The sequence below is a fragment of the Lepisosteus platostomus genome, chromosome 13 (assembly GCF_059453375.1).
Source record: "Lepisosteus platostomus isolate fLepPlt1 chromosome 13, fLepPlt1.hap1, whole genome shotgun sequence".
Taxonomy (NCBI): Eukaryota; Metazoa; Chordata; class Actinopteri; order Semionotiformes; family Lepisosteidae; genus Lepisosteus; species Lepisosteus platostomus.
This window is the reverse complement of record NC_142623.1, coordinates 16,634,241-16,647,860: the sequence shown is the minus strand read 5'-3', so window position 1 is coordinate 16,647,860 and position 13,620 is coordinate 16,634,241. Positions and strand designations below refer to the sequence as shown.

Here is a 13,620-nt window from a genome sequence, read left to right as displayed (position 1 = left end):
TGCAGTATAGTAAAGTATATAGAGTAGTATACAGTATAGCATACTCAATATATATACTGTGCGGTATAGTATAATGAATACTGTGTAATGTACTCATATTAGTACTAAATACACGGTATAGTATAAATTGTGGTCCATAAGTTCTGTCAAAGAAACTTCAATGAGCTGGAGCAAATCTGTCTTGAGGAATGGGTGAACATCACTCTTATCCACTGTGTTTTCTAAGGAGGTAGTCACATACCCTGAAGAACTCAACCGGTTATTGTGGCAAAGGGTGGTGCTTCCAAATATTAATGTACGAGATCTGAATACTTATGCATTTTAAAGCAAATTTCAGTTTTTCTTTGTCTCTTTAAGCTATCTGCTGACAAATACCTGCTTAAACATTTTCTGTGTGAGTGTGCGAGTCTGCAATCTAAATACTGATTGGAAAAAGATGTATAAGTATCATTTGTAACTCAGCAACATTAGAAATCCTTTAAATTATTTGAATACTTTTGCAGGCACTGTAGATATAAACTGAGCTGTATGGAATATATAATAGTATACAGCATATTGGTATTGTATATATATATACTGAGCAGTAGTATTCTATATATACAGTATATATACTGAGTGATATAGTATACAGTATAGCATATTGTATATATGCAGTATTTACTGAGTGGTACAGTATGCTGTATAAAGTGGTATACAGTGTAACATTAAATAGAGCATAGAGGTTTATTCAATGCTGAAATGGAAAGAAAAGAGATACAAAGTTTAGGGTGTGAAGCCTTCTTCAGGTGTGTGTCTTCAGCCTTTCATATACTACTATACAGTATAGTACAGTACTGTATATATGTATTGGGCAGAATTGTATTCAGTACATAGTAGTATACAGTATAGCGTACTGTGTAGAGTATATATACACTGGGCAGTATAGTATACACTGTGCAGTAGTAAACAGTACAGCATACTGTATATATAAAAGGAGGAAAGGGAGAGAGAGATGGGGAATGGCTGGGGAATACAGGAGTGAGAAAGAGATCGTCTCCCTCTTGTTCTGCGTTTATCGAGGAGCACCTGCAAGGCCAGGAGAGCTGGAACTGTCCGACTCTCTCAATATCCGCACTCTCTCTGTTTTATTAGTGTTGCTGAACAGGGTCACGAAATCAAAGTGAAAATTGTGTTTACTTATATAAGCACATAGAAGTCATTAAAGTCATATGATATGTCGTTAGTCTGAACCTTTGATGGCAATGTATCTGCTTTTTTAAGTTGACGGTTATTTTTTATCTTTTATGCTCCCTTGTTCCAAATTTCCCAAATCTCAGAACTACAACCCTTCGTCGACTCAAGAAAGATAAAGACAACCAGTGTCTGACCTTTTTAATTCTGAGTATTCTGTAAATAATCTACTGTAATAGTTCATTTTCTGCATATGCAGCTAGTAATTGACTGTGATATTTTTAATATTCATGAGCAAGTCTGAGTAGGCACTTAATAATGAACGCTCTAGTTTCTCTATGGGTCTCACAGCTGCAATCGTATTAACAGTCTTCTAACAGACGCTGACTGGTGTTTGTAGTGAGATTTTGAATGAAGTCCAGTCATTTCTGTGCTTTGCCCTGTGACAGATACCGCATGTGATGCTGTACGTGAGACCACGAGTGTTAGCTTAGAGAGGAGTGCCCATTCTGTGCTTCTGATGACGGTGTAGAATATCCTGTATTATGGCTTGTCCCTTCACACACAGCTTTCACATTTGTTCCTGTGCTTCCCAAATGAAATGCGTCCCTCTGACAAAACAAGCCTGTTAAAATTAGCGTGGCAATTATTCATTTTCTTCTTAGTCTTATTATTGATGGAAATGAACAAGGGGAAATTAAAGGCTACAAGATGAATGCTTCAGTCCTGGAAAAAAAAAATCATTTCCAAACAAGCCAAACCCAATGCAACAGCTTGGTTTCCTGAAGCTTGTTTTCCCCCAACACATGATTAACACCTGCAAACTGCATCTTTCCTGTTGGTACAGCCAGATTAAGTCTTGGGTCTCCAGTCACAACCCCCCACCATGATCTCTCTCTTTCTCTCTGCTTGGGTCACACCTCTCTCCTCCCCTTCCCATTCACTTTTCCATTAGCGAGTGCTCGGGATCTCCGGAGTCCGACTGCGCCTCTGATTTGCTCTTAACGGCAGCAGCCACACGCGCATGCAAGCACACACACACACACATTCCCTTCCTCTCCACTTCCTGGCTGTGCACGTTACCCTTGAGAGCGCCGTGCTGCATCCCTCTGCTGCGATCGCCGGCTCTGGTGTGGCATCAGCCCTCTCCTCTCCTCTCCTCTCTCTCTCTCTCTCCCTCCCTCCCTGCCTCCTCTCCTGCTGCCGCCCCTCCCTGGCTCACACAGGCAGAGCCCGAGCTGCCACAATCACAATGTCGTTTCCGAAGGAGCATGTCTGATTCTCTCTGGGCTGCCTTGTCCAATTCCTCTATGCTGCGCTTCTTCGACAGCAACATGTTTCGACGCACAAAAAGGTAATGGCGCCCTGTGCCCAGTGTGTTTTTGTCGGTCGTTTTCGTGATCTCTAGGTGTCGGGTCGGGCAGTCCTTGTGCTCCTGTCCTCCCCTCCCTGCCCATGTCTGTGTTCTCCTGCGCCCGCGGGGCCCTGTGCTGATGTGTGTGTGTGTGTGTGTGTGTGCGTGTGCACGCATCTGTTTACAAGACGCTGCAATCCATTTGCAATGCTGGCCTCTCCGGCTCTGTATAACGCGAGACATTCTGACTGGGGCGGTGAGGGCTCTGCCTGCGCTGGATTTCGACAGCGTTCTGCTGCATAATGTTGTCCTATTTAACAGTTTCCTCCAAATTATGGCTGTTTTAGGGCAGAACCGTCTTCATGCAATGTGCACTATTCTCTGGCACGTTTATTGCATGTAAAAATAAATGTATTTGCTTTGTGCTTATGTGCTGATATATACATGGTGATATCAACAGAGCTGTCGGGTGTCTTTCCATGTGTATTATGTTATTTCATCCTGGTTTTCGGAGTGACACTGTTCCTTTACAGAATATAGAGTTCTAAAGGCTTGTCTGTAATAAAATGTGACCTATTGTGCAGAAAGGCATGGAAAGAGAAGCTGGAATGGTCATAAGAGGGCAGACGGATTGCTAGTCTTGCGCTGTGTCAGATCAATACGGTGTCCCGGAGGGCTGTGGAGCGGAGCTGTTGTTGTCGGTCTGCCTCGGGGGCTGCGTGCGCCGAGTGGGGGCTCTGCTGAGAGTGAGGGGGCTCTCCGCGATGGAGAGGCGCTCTCGAGCTCATCAGACAGGATGAGGGGCTGCCCCAGGAGGTGTAGCATCCTATATCTGGGTGCAGGGGTTGGCTGCCCTTTTTGTTAACGAGCAGTCCGTTAGAGGCGAAGTCACCAGGGCTCCCCAGGGGACAGCAGCCCGAAGAGCAAAAGGACAAGGGTTCTGAGGTGGCTTCTGGAGGGTGTGCGTGAGCACGCTCCAGTGGCCGTGTGTGTGTGTGTGTGTGTGTGTGTGTGTGTGTGTGTTTTTATGTGCGCAGAGGGAGGGATGCTCAGTCAGGCGTGTGTCCCCTGGCTGTCGGCTCAGGTGTGTTTTCGTTGCAGCTTCAGTAGCTCAAGGCCAGGAAGCAGTCCAGGCGAGCCCTCTCGTTACGCCTATATTTTTTAAGCACAGCGGTTTTGAAAGCTGAGCGGCCGGTCAGGGGCGCAGGGAGCGCGCTGTGGTCAGGTCAGCTGAGATCAAGGCCCGTCGGGCCGATTTGACACAGGACCGTACCGAGCAGGACAGTACACGCCCACTGCCTCGCGAGGAAAAAGCACTCCCCCTCTCTCCCCGGCTCAGTCCGACCCCCACAGGGGTGTCAGGAGATCGCGCGCAGAGGCGAGCGTAGATCCGAGCCGGACCGATGGAGTTTCCTGGGAAGGGATGGGGTAGTTCCCGCACAGATGACCGCCCAGCGGAAGGACAGCCGGTGCTGCAGCAGGCCTGCGCAGTGCGGGGGGGAAGGGAGAGAGCGAGACTGTTGTAGCCTGCAGGGGTTGATGGGAACAGCAGCGGGTGCTCTGGGAGCGAGTCTGTGGCTTCAGATGGCCACTCAGGTGCGGAAGTGTCATGCTGAATAAAGAGTGGGGGTCCAGGGACCAGGAGCGTTAGGCGAGGTGTGAGGGCTCAGGGGCGACAGGCCTGGAATCTGGGTGTGATGTGAGGAGCCAGGTTTATGGGGCAAGGGGTGAGGGGAGAGGGGCAAGGGGTGAGAGGTGAGAGGTGAGAGGTGAGGGAAGAGGAATGAGGGTCAAGGGGTGAGGGGCGAGGGGAGAGGAGTGACGGTTGAGGGGCGAGGGGAGAGGAGTGAGGGGTGAGGGGTGAGGGGTGAGGGGAGAGGGGCGAGGAGTGAGGGGCGAGGGTAGAGGAGTGAGGGGTGAAGTGTGAGGGGCGAGGGGAGAGGAGTGAGGGGTGAAGTGTGAGGGGCGAGGGGAGAGGAGTGAGGGGTGAAGTGTGAGGGGCGAGGGGAGAGGAGTGAGGGGTGAAGTGTGAGGGGCGAGGGGAGAGGAGTGAGGGGTGAAGTGTGAGGGGCGAGGGGAGAGGGGTGAAAGGTGATGAGTGAGGCGTGAGGGGTGAGGGGCCAGGAATCTGGGGTGCGGTGCGTGATGGGCCAGGGTCATGGAGAGAGAGGAGAGGGGCCAGCTGTGAGGGGCAAGGGATGAGGGGTGTGGGGCGTGGAGCTGACACTGGTGGCTTCACATACCTCAGCCAGGACTGCACAGACTGCGCGTGGCTCTGATTGGTGAGGACCCTGAGAAAGAGCACAGATATTTCAGCACGGGCTTCCCGGCTTCTCAGAGATTAAAAACAAATTGCCCTGCTGTCACAGAAATAAATAAAACAGAGCAAATCGCAAAAGGCTATAGGGGAGAAAGATGGGGGGTTGATATCTCCTTTTAATTACTCCAGGTCTATTTAGGAAGACGAGATTGTTTTTATAAAGTGATTCAGCATTTTGAAATCCGGCTTGTGTCAGAGCAGGGAGAGGACAGCAGGTGTGTATCTCTGCCTCTGCCTGTCTCTCCCTCCCTCAGGCCTGTGAGCCCCTCTGTTTGTCATCAACACTCCCCCCCCCAGCTGTGTTGCCGTGTCATGCTGAGCTCCATAGCAACAAGCAGCAGGCGAACATGTGACCACAGCGCTTGTACCAGCAGCCCCACCCTTCCCCATGTCAGGTACCCATCATGCCCAGCCTCAATGCGGCGCGCCCCCCCCCCCCGGTTTCCGGTCAGGGTGGATCAGTTCCTCGCTCTCCGCGTGCACCTCAGACGTTCTTAATAAGGTGAATCCTTGGAGCTCCGTCCCCAGAGTTAATGCTCTGTGGCTGGAGAAGCCAAGACTGGGCCTACCGCAGGCTCAGTGTGAGACAGAAATGCAGCCAGACACGCGTTTTGGAAAGAGCACCAGAGGCGAGTGAAAACTCTCCAGCCCAGCTTGTTCGCCTGTGTTACAGAGTGGATCAGGGCAGCCAGGCTGTTCTTGAGCGACCCTGTGACCCCTCATGAGTGCACTGTGAGTCAGCGCCCACACACACAGCATGACTGGGCCCTGTGTTCCACACAGCACTGCACGTGCCTTCCTGGGGAATACTAAGACAGGCAGCCGACCCGTTCAGGTTGACACATAAAAAAAAAGCAAAGAAAGAAAAAAGATGTAAAGGCTGAATGCCTTTGTTGAGCTCCCTCATGAAAGTGCCGCTATAATTGAGTCAGATGGAAGCAACCAGCCAGGCAAATCAAATTTAATTTACACTCAAACACAGAACAGCCACTGCCTGAGCATTGATCGAGCAATATCTTATTCAAATAACGCCTTCAGCGCGAGGCACAACAGCACAAGCACCCGACCCTCTTCCCGAAGTTCACAGCTAAAACCATGTTGTAAGAGAAAATCTCACCTGCACCCGTGTACAAGCATAGCAGTGAATAGGCTTTCTGGCTGCACGCTGTTTACTGTATGGTATTCGTAGGTGGCACGGGTGCTGTTTTGTTGTCGTTGCAAAAAAATAATAAAACAATTGGACAGATGGATGTAGGGGATCGGAGATGCCAGTTTCACCAGAGCTTGTGAAAAAATCCAGCTTGTTTTGCAGAGTCTTCTTGCACCTGCTCATGTAGAGAAACATGCATTTTCCTTATTCGTTAGACTTCGTTAGAAATAGTACCAGAGAACAGCTTGGGTTGCTGACCATGCCAGTTAGACTGACCGGCTGAAGGGGCCGAACCTTTCAAGTCCCGAACAGTGGAAACAGAGGAAACTAAGACAGGACTCCATGCAAGTATTCAAACTCCTCCAAGGCATCAACAGGGTCCACCCAGTTTTGAAGCGGATTTTTTCAAAGAAGTGAAACATGAATCGCAGGTGATTCCACTATGTGGAAGTGTTTTTAAAAACGAGAGTAAGGAGCACTTCTTTACCCAAAGGGTGGTGGGAGTGTGGACCATGCTACCCAGCCATGTGGTTGAAACTGACTTTGAGGTTCCTTCAAGAATGTCCTTCAATGAGGGACATCGGATCAATGACATCAGATCATGCCAGCAGCCATATCACTCTGCAACTCACAACTAGCAGCCCACTGAAGCTAAACAGGTTTGAGCCTGGTCAGTACCTGAATGGGAGACCTCCTGGGAAAAACTAAGGTTGCTGCTGGAAGAGGTGTTAGTGGTCCATGCGGCCCATGTGGGTCCTAATGCCCCAGTATAGTGATGGGGACACTATACTGAAAACAAGCGCCGTCCTTCGGATGAGACGTAAAACCGAGGTCCTGACTCTCTGTCGTCATTAAAAATCCCGGGGCATTTCTCAAAAACAGTAGGGGTGTAACCCAGGTATCCTGGCCAAATTTCCAATAGGCCCTTACCAATCATGGCCTCCTAATAATCCCTATCTCTGAATTGGCTTCATTACTCTGCTCTCCTCCCCACTGATAGCTGGTGTGTGGCGAGAGGACTGGGGCACTATGCCTGCCGTCGCATCATCCAGGTGGGGCTGCACACTGGTGGTGATGGAGGGGAGTCCCCATTACCTGGAAAGCGCTTTGAGTGGAGGGTCCAGAAAAGCGCTATATAAGTGTAAGCAATTATTATTATTATTATCAATAAACTACTAACGACCAAATAGGCCCAGATGAGCCAGATGTGCCAAATGGATTCTTTCTGTACTTAGTTCAGGCATTTAAAGTCTCTTGGAAGTGCGGTAGCTTTAAAAGCCAAGCAGGGCTGATATGAGAGCAACCAGCCCACATGTTTTGCACATAGTACCTGCATCTGTTAACGCTGGCATGGGGGGAGGGGTAGTGTTAATTGGACTAGTTCAATACCTGCAGAGCCTCAGGCTTGAGAGTAACAGATGTGCTCACTCACTGGGATGGAGATGTAGGTCTATAAAATTCCAGGAAGCTGAGACCATTAATCCCGCCCTGGGCATTTTTGTTCTTCTTTTCCAAACTGTGCGCCGCTGATAATGGAGAGGAAGGCAAAAAGAATTGGAGCAGCGGCTCTTGGAGGGATTATTTCCTATCTCTTGGCACCTTTCCGTTTTTGTTATTAGCCATCTACTCCTCTAGCGTTTGATCTCTGTGCTGTTCCCATTATTTTTAAGGCTGCTATTTCCGGGAAAGGGTGGGGTTGGGGGGACTGCAAGGAAGGGGGTACTTGCAGCCAGACTTCTAAAATGGGATTGCCTGAGCCCTCAGAACAACCTGAAAGAGAGCGATCGCTGAAGAGCACAAATTTGTGTTTGTGCATGAAAGCATTCGTTGCAGTACCAAAATTACTGATCCAGTACACAAACCAGCAGATGCGACATATTACATCTCTATATGCAGTATATACAGTAGTGATAGATCACGGCTAGAACACCATGCCACAGTGAAATTTCCAGTCCATCAGAGATCCTGGTCTCCGACCTTCAGATTTGGAAATAAACGTCTGTTACGTTCATTTGCTTGATAACATAATGCAGCTGCAGTAGTGATCAACATTCGTCAGCTCAAGATCTAGCCACGCCCTCGACAGGTGGCAATAAAACTGTGTGAAAAGACCAGAGATCTCCCAAGAACTCGTGCACACTTGGCTGAGTGCTGCAATGCCAAGACAGGATGGGATAGATCAACTGGCGACATCTCAGCTTTCTTGCTAGCAGGGACTCCAAAGTGGAGGGTCACCAACAAGCATGTTCTCCAGCAAGCTGAGATGCCAACAAGCAGAGACTCCAGCAAGCAGGTTCTCCAGCAAGCAGGTTCTCCAGCAAGCAAAGACTCCAGCAAGCATGTTCTCCAGCAAGCAGAGACTGCAGCAAGCAGAGACTCCAGCAAACAGGTTCTCCAGCAAACAGGTTCTTCAGCAAGCAGGTTCTCCAGCAAGCGGAGACTCCAGCAAGCAGGTTCTCCAGCAAGCAGGTTCTCCAGCAAGCAGGACTCCAGCAAGCAGAGATGCCAGCAAGCAGGGCAACCATTAACTCTAAACAACATCTCCGCTGCTGCAGTCAGTGCCTCAGCGCTAACCGTCCTGTCAAGCACTGTGGAACTCGCAGGTCAAGAAACGGTGAATGGCTTCTGTCTCTGCAGGGGGGCGTGTCAAGACCTGCAGGTCCCATTGTCCTCGGTGCGCATATGGGCTGCTGGGGGGCCCAGCCTGAAGCCAACAGGAAAAAGGGTGTAGGGTGCACGCTGAAAAAGAAATGGCTGGTTCCTAATTGAGAAACAAAAAAGGTTTGTCAAATGTTTGATTAAAAATCAGATCATTCTGAGATAATATCCTCTAAAAGAAAGGTTCAATTTGCGCGGAAAGGAGTAAGTTCTCTGCAGACCCGGGGGATCACCGAAAGCAGAGGAGAAGAAAAGAGGTGTCTGAGAGGTGCCAGGCTGGCGTCTATTGTTTATCATTTTCATTAGGGGGCCCCAACTAGTAGCCTACCTCTCGCCGTGCCAGACAAGAGTCTCTCCCCAGGACGGCTGTGTAATCCTGCATCTCTGTCTCTCTCTCTTTCACTCATTAAAAGAAGCGAATGGCCCTGCTGAGCTGGAAGCACAGCATCTGCTTTCTCATCCAGACAGGGAGCAGGAAAGACAGGGACAGTTCACAAACTGGCCACCCCTGGCTCCTGGAGAGCCATGATCCGGAAGGGTCTTGTTTCTCAGGTTGTTAGCAATCCTGTGCCAGGTTAAGTGGCTGACCATCCCTTTTTTATACTTAGGTCCTAATACTGGGGGTTTACAGCTCCAGTCCTGATGCATTGAACAGAAGTTGAAAAGCTGATGCACTGTGATCCTGCAGGGCTACGATTGGTCAATTGCTCCTATTATAGATGCATAGAAATACACCTGGTATCCTTGTTTGCTCCCCCAGTTATTTCTAAGATGTTTACCAACATGATAACTTGTTTTCAGATTGTTTCACTGCACTTTAGTCTATTTCATACCATGGTGTACTGCATATTCCTTCAGTAGAGACTGGTACCGTCAAAAGAGATACAATTTTCAACTGAATGCTCAACAGCACTAAAGCACTTTGCATTTAAGGTGTGCGCAGATGTTTGTCTTACTCAGGGGGGAGAGAAAAGACAGGAGTTATTGAGTCCTTAGACCATAATGAAGGTTACAAACGAGAGGCCATTAAGCCCATGTAATTAGTTAATTAATTTAGTTATTGATCTAGTTAGCAGGATATCGATCCAAGGAACTAATCCAGCTGTTTCTTGAAGGAAGCCAAAGTATAAGCTTCATCCACTGTTGTGGGGCAGCTTGTTCCACACTCTCACAGGCTGGATTTTGGGAGGGGTTTTCTGTTTTTATCAAGTGCTGTGAACCGTTCACTCTTTAGAATTTTGACATCTGTCAAACCTTTTACCGGCGTCACCTGATTAAAACAAGCTGGAGAGCTTGGTCTAGTGGCGCTCAGCTCTGATGCTGAGGGTCTTCGGGTTTTCATTCCTTTTGAACTGTTAACCTCTAATTATTGGCTTAAGTGGACCAGTTGAACACTTCTGAAGGGTCTGCTGCTGTTGGTGTTTTAAAGAGACTCATAAAGCCTGCTGGACCGTGGGCAGCAGTCAATCTTGCTGTGTCTGAGGGCTGTGTCTGCCTCACGCCCTGGGATTACTGACATGACTCCTACTGGTTTCAAGAAAAAGTAACCGAACCAGTCTGGTCTGGGGGTCTGAGCGTGGGGATGGTGAGAGAGAGGGTGAGAGGGGAATAGGGCAGGAAGGCCTCTGCCCCCGTGATGCCTGCAGTACCCGAATATCTGAGCATTTTCACTTTCACATCTCATTGCCCACTTTAATTGTTTGTTAGACTCATAAGAGGAGCCATTACCAGTGGCCCATTAATTCACCTGGCGATAGCAAGCCAGATTCTTGGGCTCTGTGAGATGAACAGTTTAAACATAGAAGATAGCTGATGTCTTATCTAAAGTAGCAGCTCCTAGATAAGAGATCTGGAAAGCATGCTCTAGGTAATAGATCTGGAAAGGTTGCTCTGGGTAAGAGATCTGGAAAGCTTGTCCTAGGTAATCTAGAAATGTTGCTCTAGGTAATAGATCTGGAAAAGTTGTTCTGGATATAGATCTGGAAAGCTTATTCTAGGTAAGGGATCTTGTAAGCCTGTTCTAGATGAGAGATCTGGAAAGTATGCTCTAGGTAAAGGATCTGGAAAGAGGCCTTAGGTAACATCTGAGATGCTTGCTCTAGATAAGAGATGTGAAAAGTGTTACGGAGCCTCTTTCAGGACCCTGTCCTATCTATAGTGTACACACAGGGAAGAAACGAGGAATAGGGCTGGTGCGAACCAGGGGGGTGGGGGGGCGTGGTCCAGGGCGAACAGTCCAAAAGGGAGTCCAAAGGGAAATCCGTGGTGAGGCAAATGTCCAGTGCCGGGGGATCTATCCTAGACGAACGAGACAAAGTTAAAAACCGGAGCGAGATCCGGCGGAGGTTCGGGGGAGAAAAGGGGAACAAGACCAGGCGCCCCAGGTCCCGGACTCGGCTGGTACAGGAAACCAATTCAGAGCCCAGAACAGCGTGAGCGTCTGGCTTTTGAAGGGAGGCTGGAACAGGGATCAGGTGCACAAAATCAACTAAAAAAGGAACAAGCTGGAGCACCCATAAGGGGGGGGACTACAGTCGTGACAGAAAGACCCCGTGCAAGTGATCTGTACAGGAATGTTCTCTCAATGTTTTGTTAATTTTACACTTTTATGTGCAGCTATAGCTAGGTCTCAGTGGTTTGTCAGCCATTTTTTTACAGCAAAGATTCCAGGTCCCCTGTATGTGAATTTTATTTGCGGTATGCTAAAGTCAGCCTTCTTAATCCAGAAAAACAGAACAGGACCAGACAATGTCTAAGTGCAGGGGAGGCATGATGTGAAAGGTAATCTTTGACAGATGGATTTCTTAAATTTGTTTTTTTTTAAGAAATAGGTTGAGATTTCCCATTTATTCAGCAAAGCGTAGCTGATTTGCTTCAATGTAGGTGAAACAATGCTGTTGATATTATGATCGTTCTTCTGATGGCAAACAGAGGATCACATGACGGTGATTAGTAAGCTTTTTGTAAATGGCTATATATAATCCGACTATTGCATAGCATTTTGAAATGAATTGAAGACACCTACTTGCTTTGCTTTCTTTAGCACATAATCTTGTCCCTTCCTGCTGGATGCGTATGCGTCTCTTCTTCATTTCCGGGCTTTTCATTTTCCAGTCTGCACAGTGTATAATTTATTGGATCATCAGTGCATTAAGCCTGAGAGATTAAGGCAGAGGGACAGGCAGTGTCAGATGCAGTACATCCCTGCCAGTCTTATTACAGTCCTCTCTCCAGCAGCTCTCTGAAGCAAGGAGCATTACTGAGTGCAGTCATTAGGCAAGTTCATTCCCTTGCCAGTCTGGCTGCAGATTATGTACTTTAACCTAATGCATTTGTCTTAAATATTTAAATATGGTCTGCCCACACTCCTCCCTTTCTTCAGATGTGTTGCAGTTAACTGTTTCTTCCATAGGCTGGAGCACTGACTCGCTCACAGGCTTCAAAGACATTTTCCATTTCTCAGAAGTCATTATAAGTCTTCATTATTCACCAAAATCAGAAAGACGGGCTGATTCTTGCATTCGGTATTGGCATTAGGTGATCTTCGTCTCCCTAGAAAAACTGAAAGGTTGTGGATTCAAATCTAAAGTGAAGCACTACTGTTGTCATAAGGTGTATCACCCAAACTGTTCTGTTAAATGCTTGGCTGTTTAAGTGGGTGGAAGTATAAGTTGCTTTGGTTAAAATAAACTGGTCACAGTAGTAAATGGTGGTAAAGAAAATAAGATCGTGGGAGAGCAGAGGAAACAGTGTCTGCATACTGCACCAACCATCCACAAGGTATGACACACAGCACTGTTTCTTATTGTAAGATGGGGAAATTACAATGAACAATACTTACCTTTGATAACTAATCGCAATTCACTAATATTAGTGCAATCACTAAGTCTCGGCTTAGTGCTGATGGGTTCATTACAGTTCCATTGTTTTCTCTTTTTCTTAAACAATTGGAATCTCCGATCATTTGGATTACATACCACCCCCACACCGTTTTGTGGTTATGGCTTCTGTACCCAAAAACATGCTACTCCGACTAGCCCCGCCAGTCAGAACCATCCCTCCTGTGTCATGGATAGAGCTCCACAGCGCCACCCACTGGACAGTTAGTGTCAGCTGGGGGAGAGGCTGCAAGCCCGCAAGTGCCCAGACGAGTCACTAAAGCGGCTATTTCAACACAAAAACCCAGGCGATCTAGGCTGAGGAATGCAGTCCAGGGCTTGGCCACTTGGGACGTCCTTCTGACAGCCAGCGGAGGGTGAAGAGACAATGTCTGATTCCTGGAGCTCGATCCTCCCTCAGGGCAGGCATCTCTAGTCCCTGTACTCCCTAAGGAACCTTTCTGAACTTGAAAAAGAAGCCTGTCTGCAGGCTTTCTTGTGTGGCACTAAGGCTGGATCACTGTGTGTGCACTCAATTATCAATAACTGCCGGGTTTAAAACCTACATCAGATGCCACCTACTCAGCAAGCTTGAGAGAAGGATCTTTGGAAAAGAGCGCGAGGCACAGCCCCTGTCCCCCCAGAAGTCATTTCTTTCCTCTCCTTGGTGTGGCAACAGCATCAGAGCCTTGGAGACCATGCACACGAAACAGAAGAGCACTGCAGGTTTGCTGCCTTCCTCTTGATTTCCAACGCTCTTCGAGAAGACTTGAGAAAGGAGAAGTAAGCTCGGCCTGCTGTGGACAAATGGGCAGAGAGAGAGAGGCGCGCCGCTGGAGGCCCTGGGCCAGGGCTGGCTGCCAGTCTGAAATCCCACACCCCGAGAGACAGAGGCGGAGTCGGCCCTCAGAATTTCTGCTCCCTTTGATGATTCGGGTTCGTTTCTCTGCGGCAGGAGGCGGAGGGCAGGGATCTGAAACGGAGATCAGCTGCTGCGCTTCGCGCGGGTCCCGTCTGTCTCGGAGCTCTGCTTCAATACCGCCGTTGCTTGCCTCGCTGGCTGGCGGCACGTCAAAGGCTGCCGGGTTGA

At 48.3% G+C, this 13,620-nt stretch overlaps 1 protein-coding gene across 5 annotated transcripts in view; it reads left to right on the top strand.

Annotated features, from left to right (window-relative positions):
* The window catches only part of mast1a (microtubule associated serine/threonine kinase 1a), a 75,347-nt gene that overhangs the window by 15,196 nt on the left and 46,531 nt on the right, over positions 1-13,620 (top strand). For 2 of the 5 annotated variants that reach the window (XM_088603554.1, XM_088603553.1), the window contains exon 1: positions 2,142-2,524. The exons of 1 other annotated variant lie outside the window; for it this stretch is intronic. In XM_088603554.1, the coding sequence (XP_088459680.1) occupies positions 2,442-2,524 (83 nt within the window). In that variant the 5' untranslated portion in view covers positions 2,142-2,441. Of the gene's footprint in view, positions 1-2,140; positions 2,525-13,620 lie in introns of those variants that run through there. 2 more of the 5 variants (XM_088603551.1, XM_088603555.1) reach the window with 2 other exon arrangements.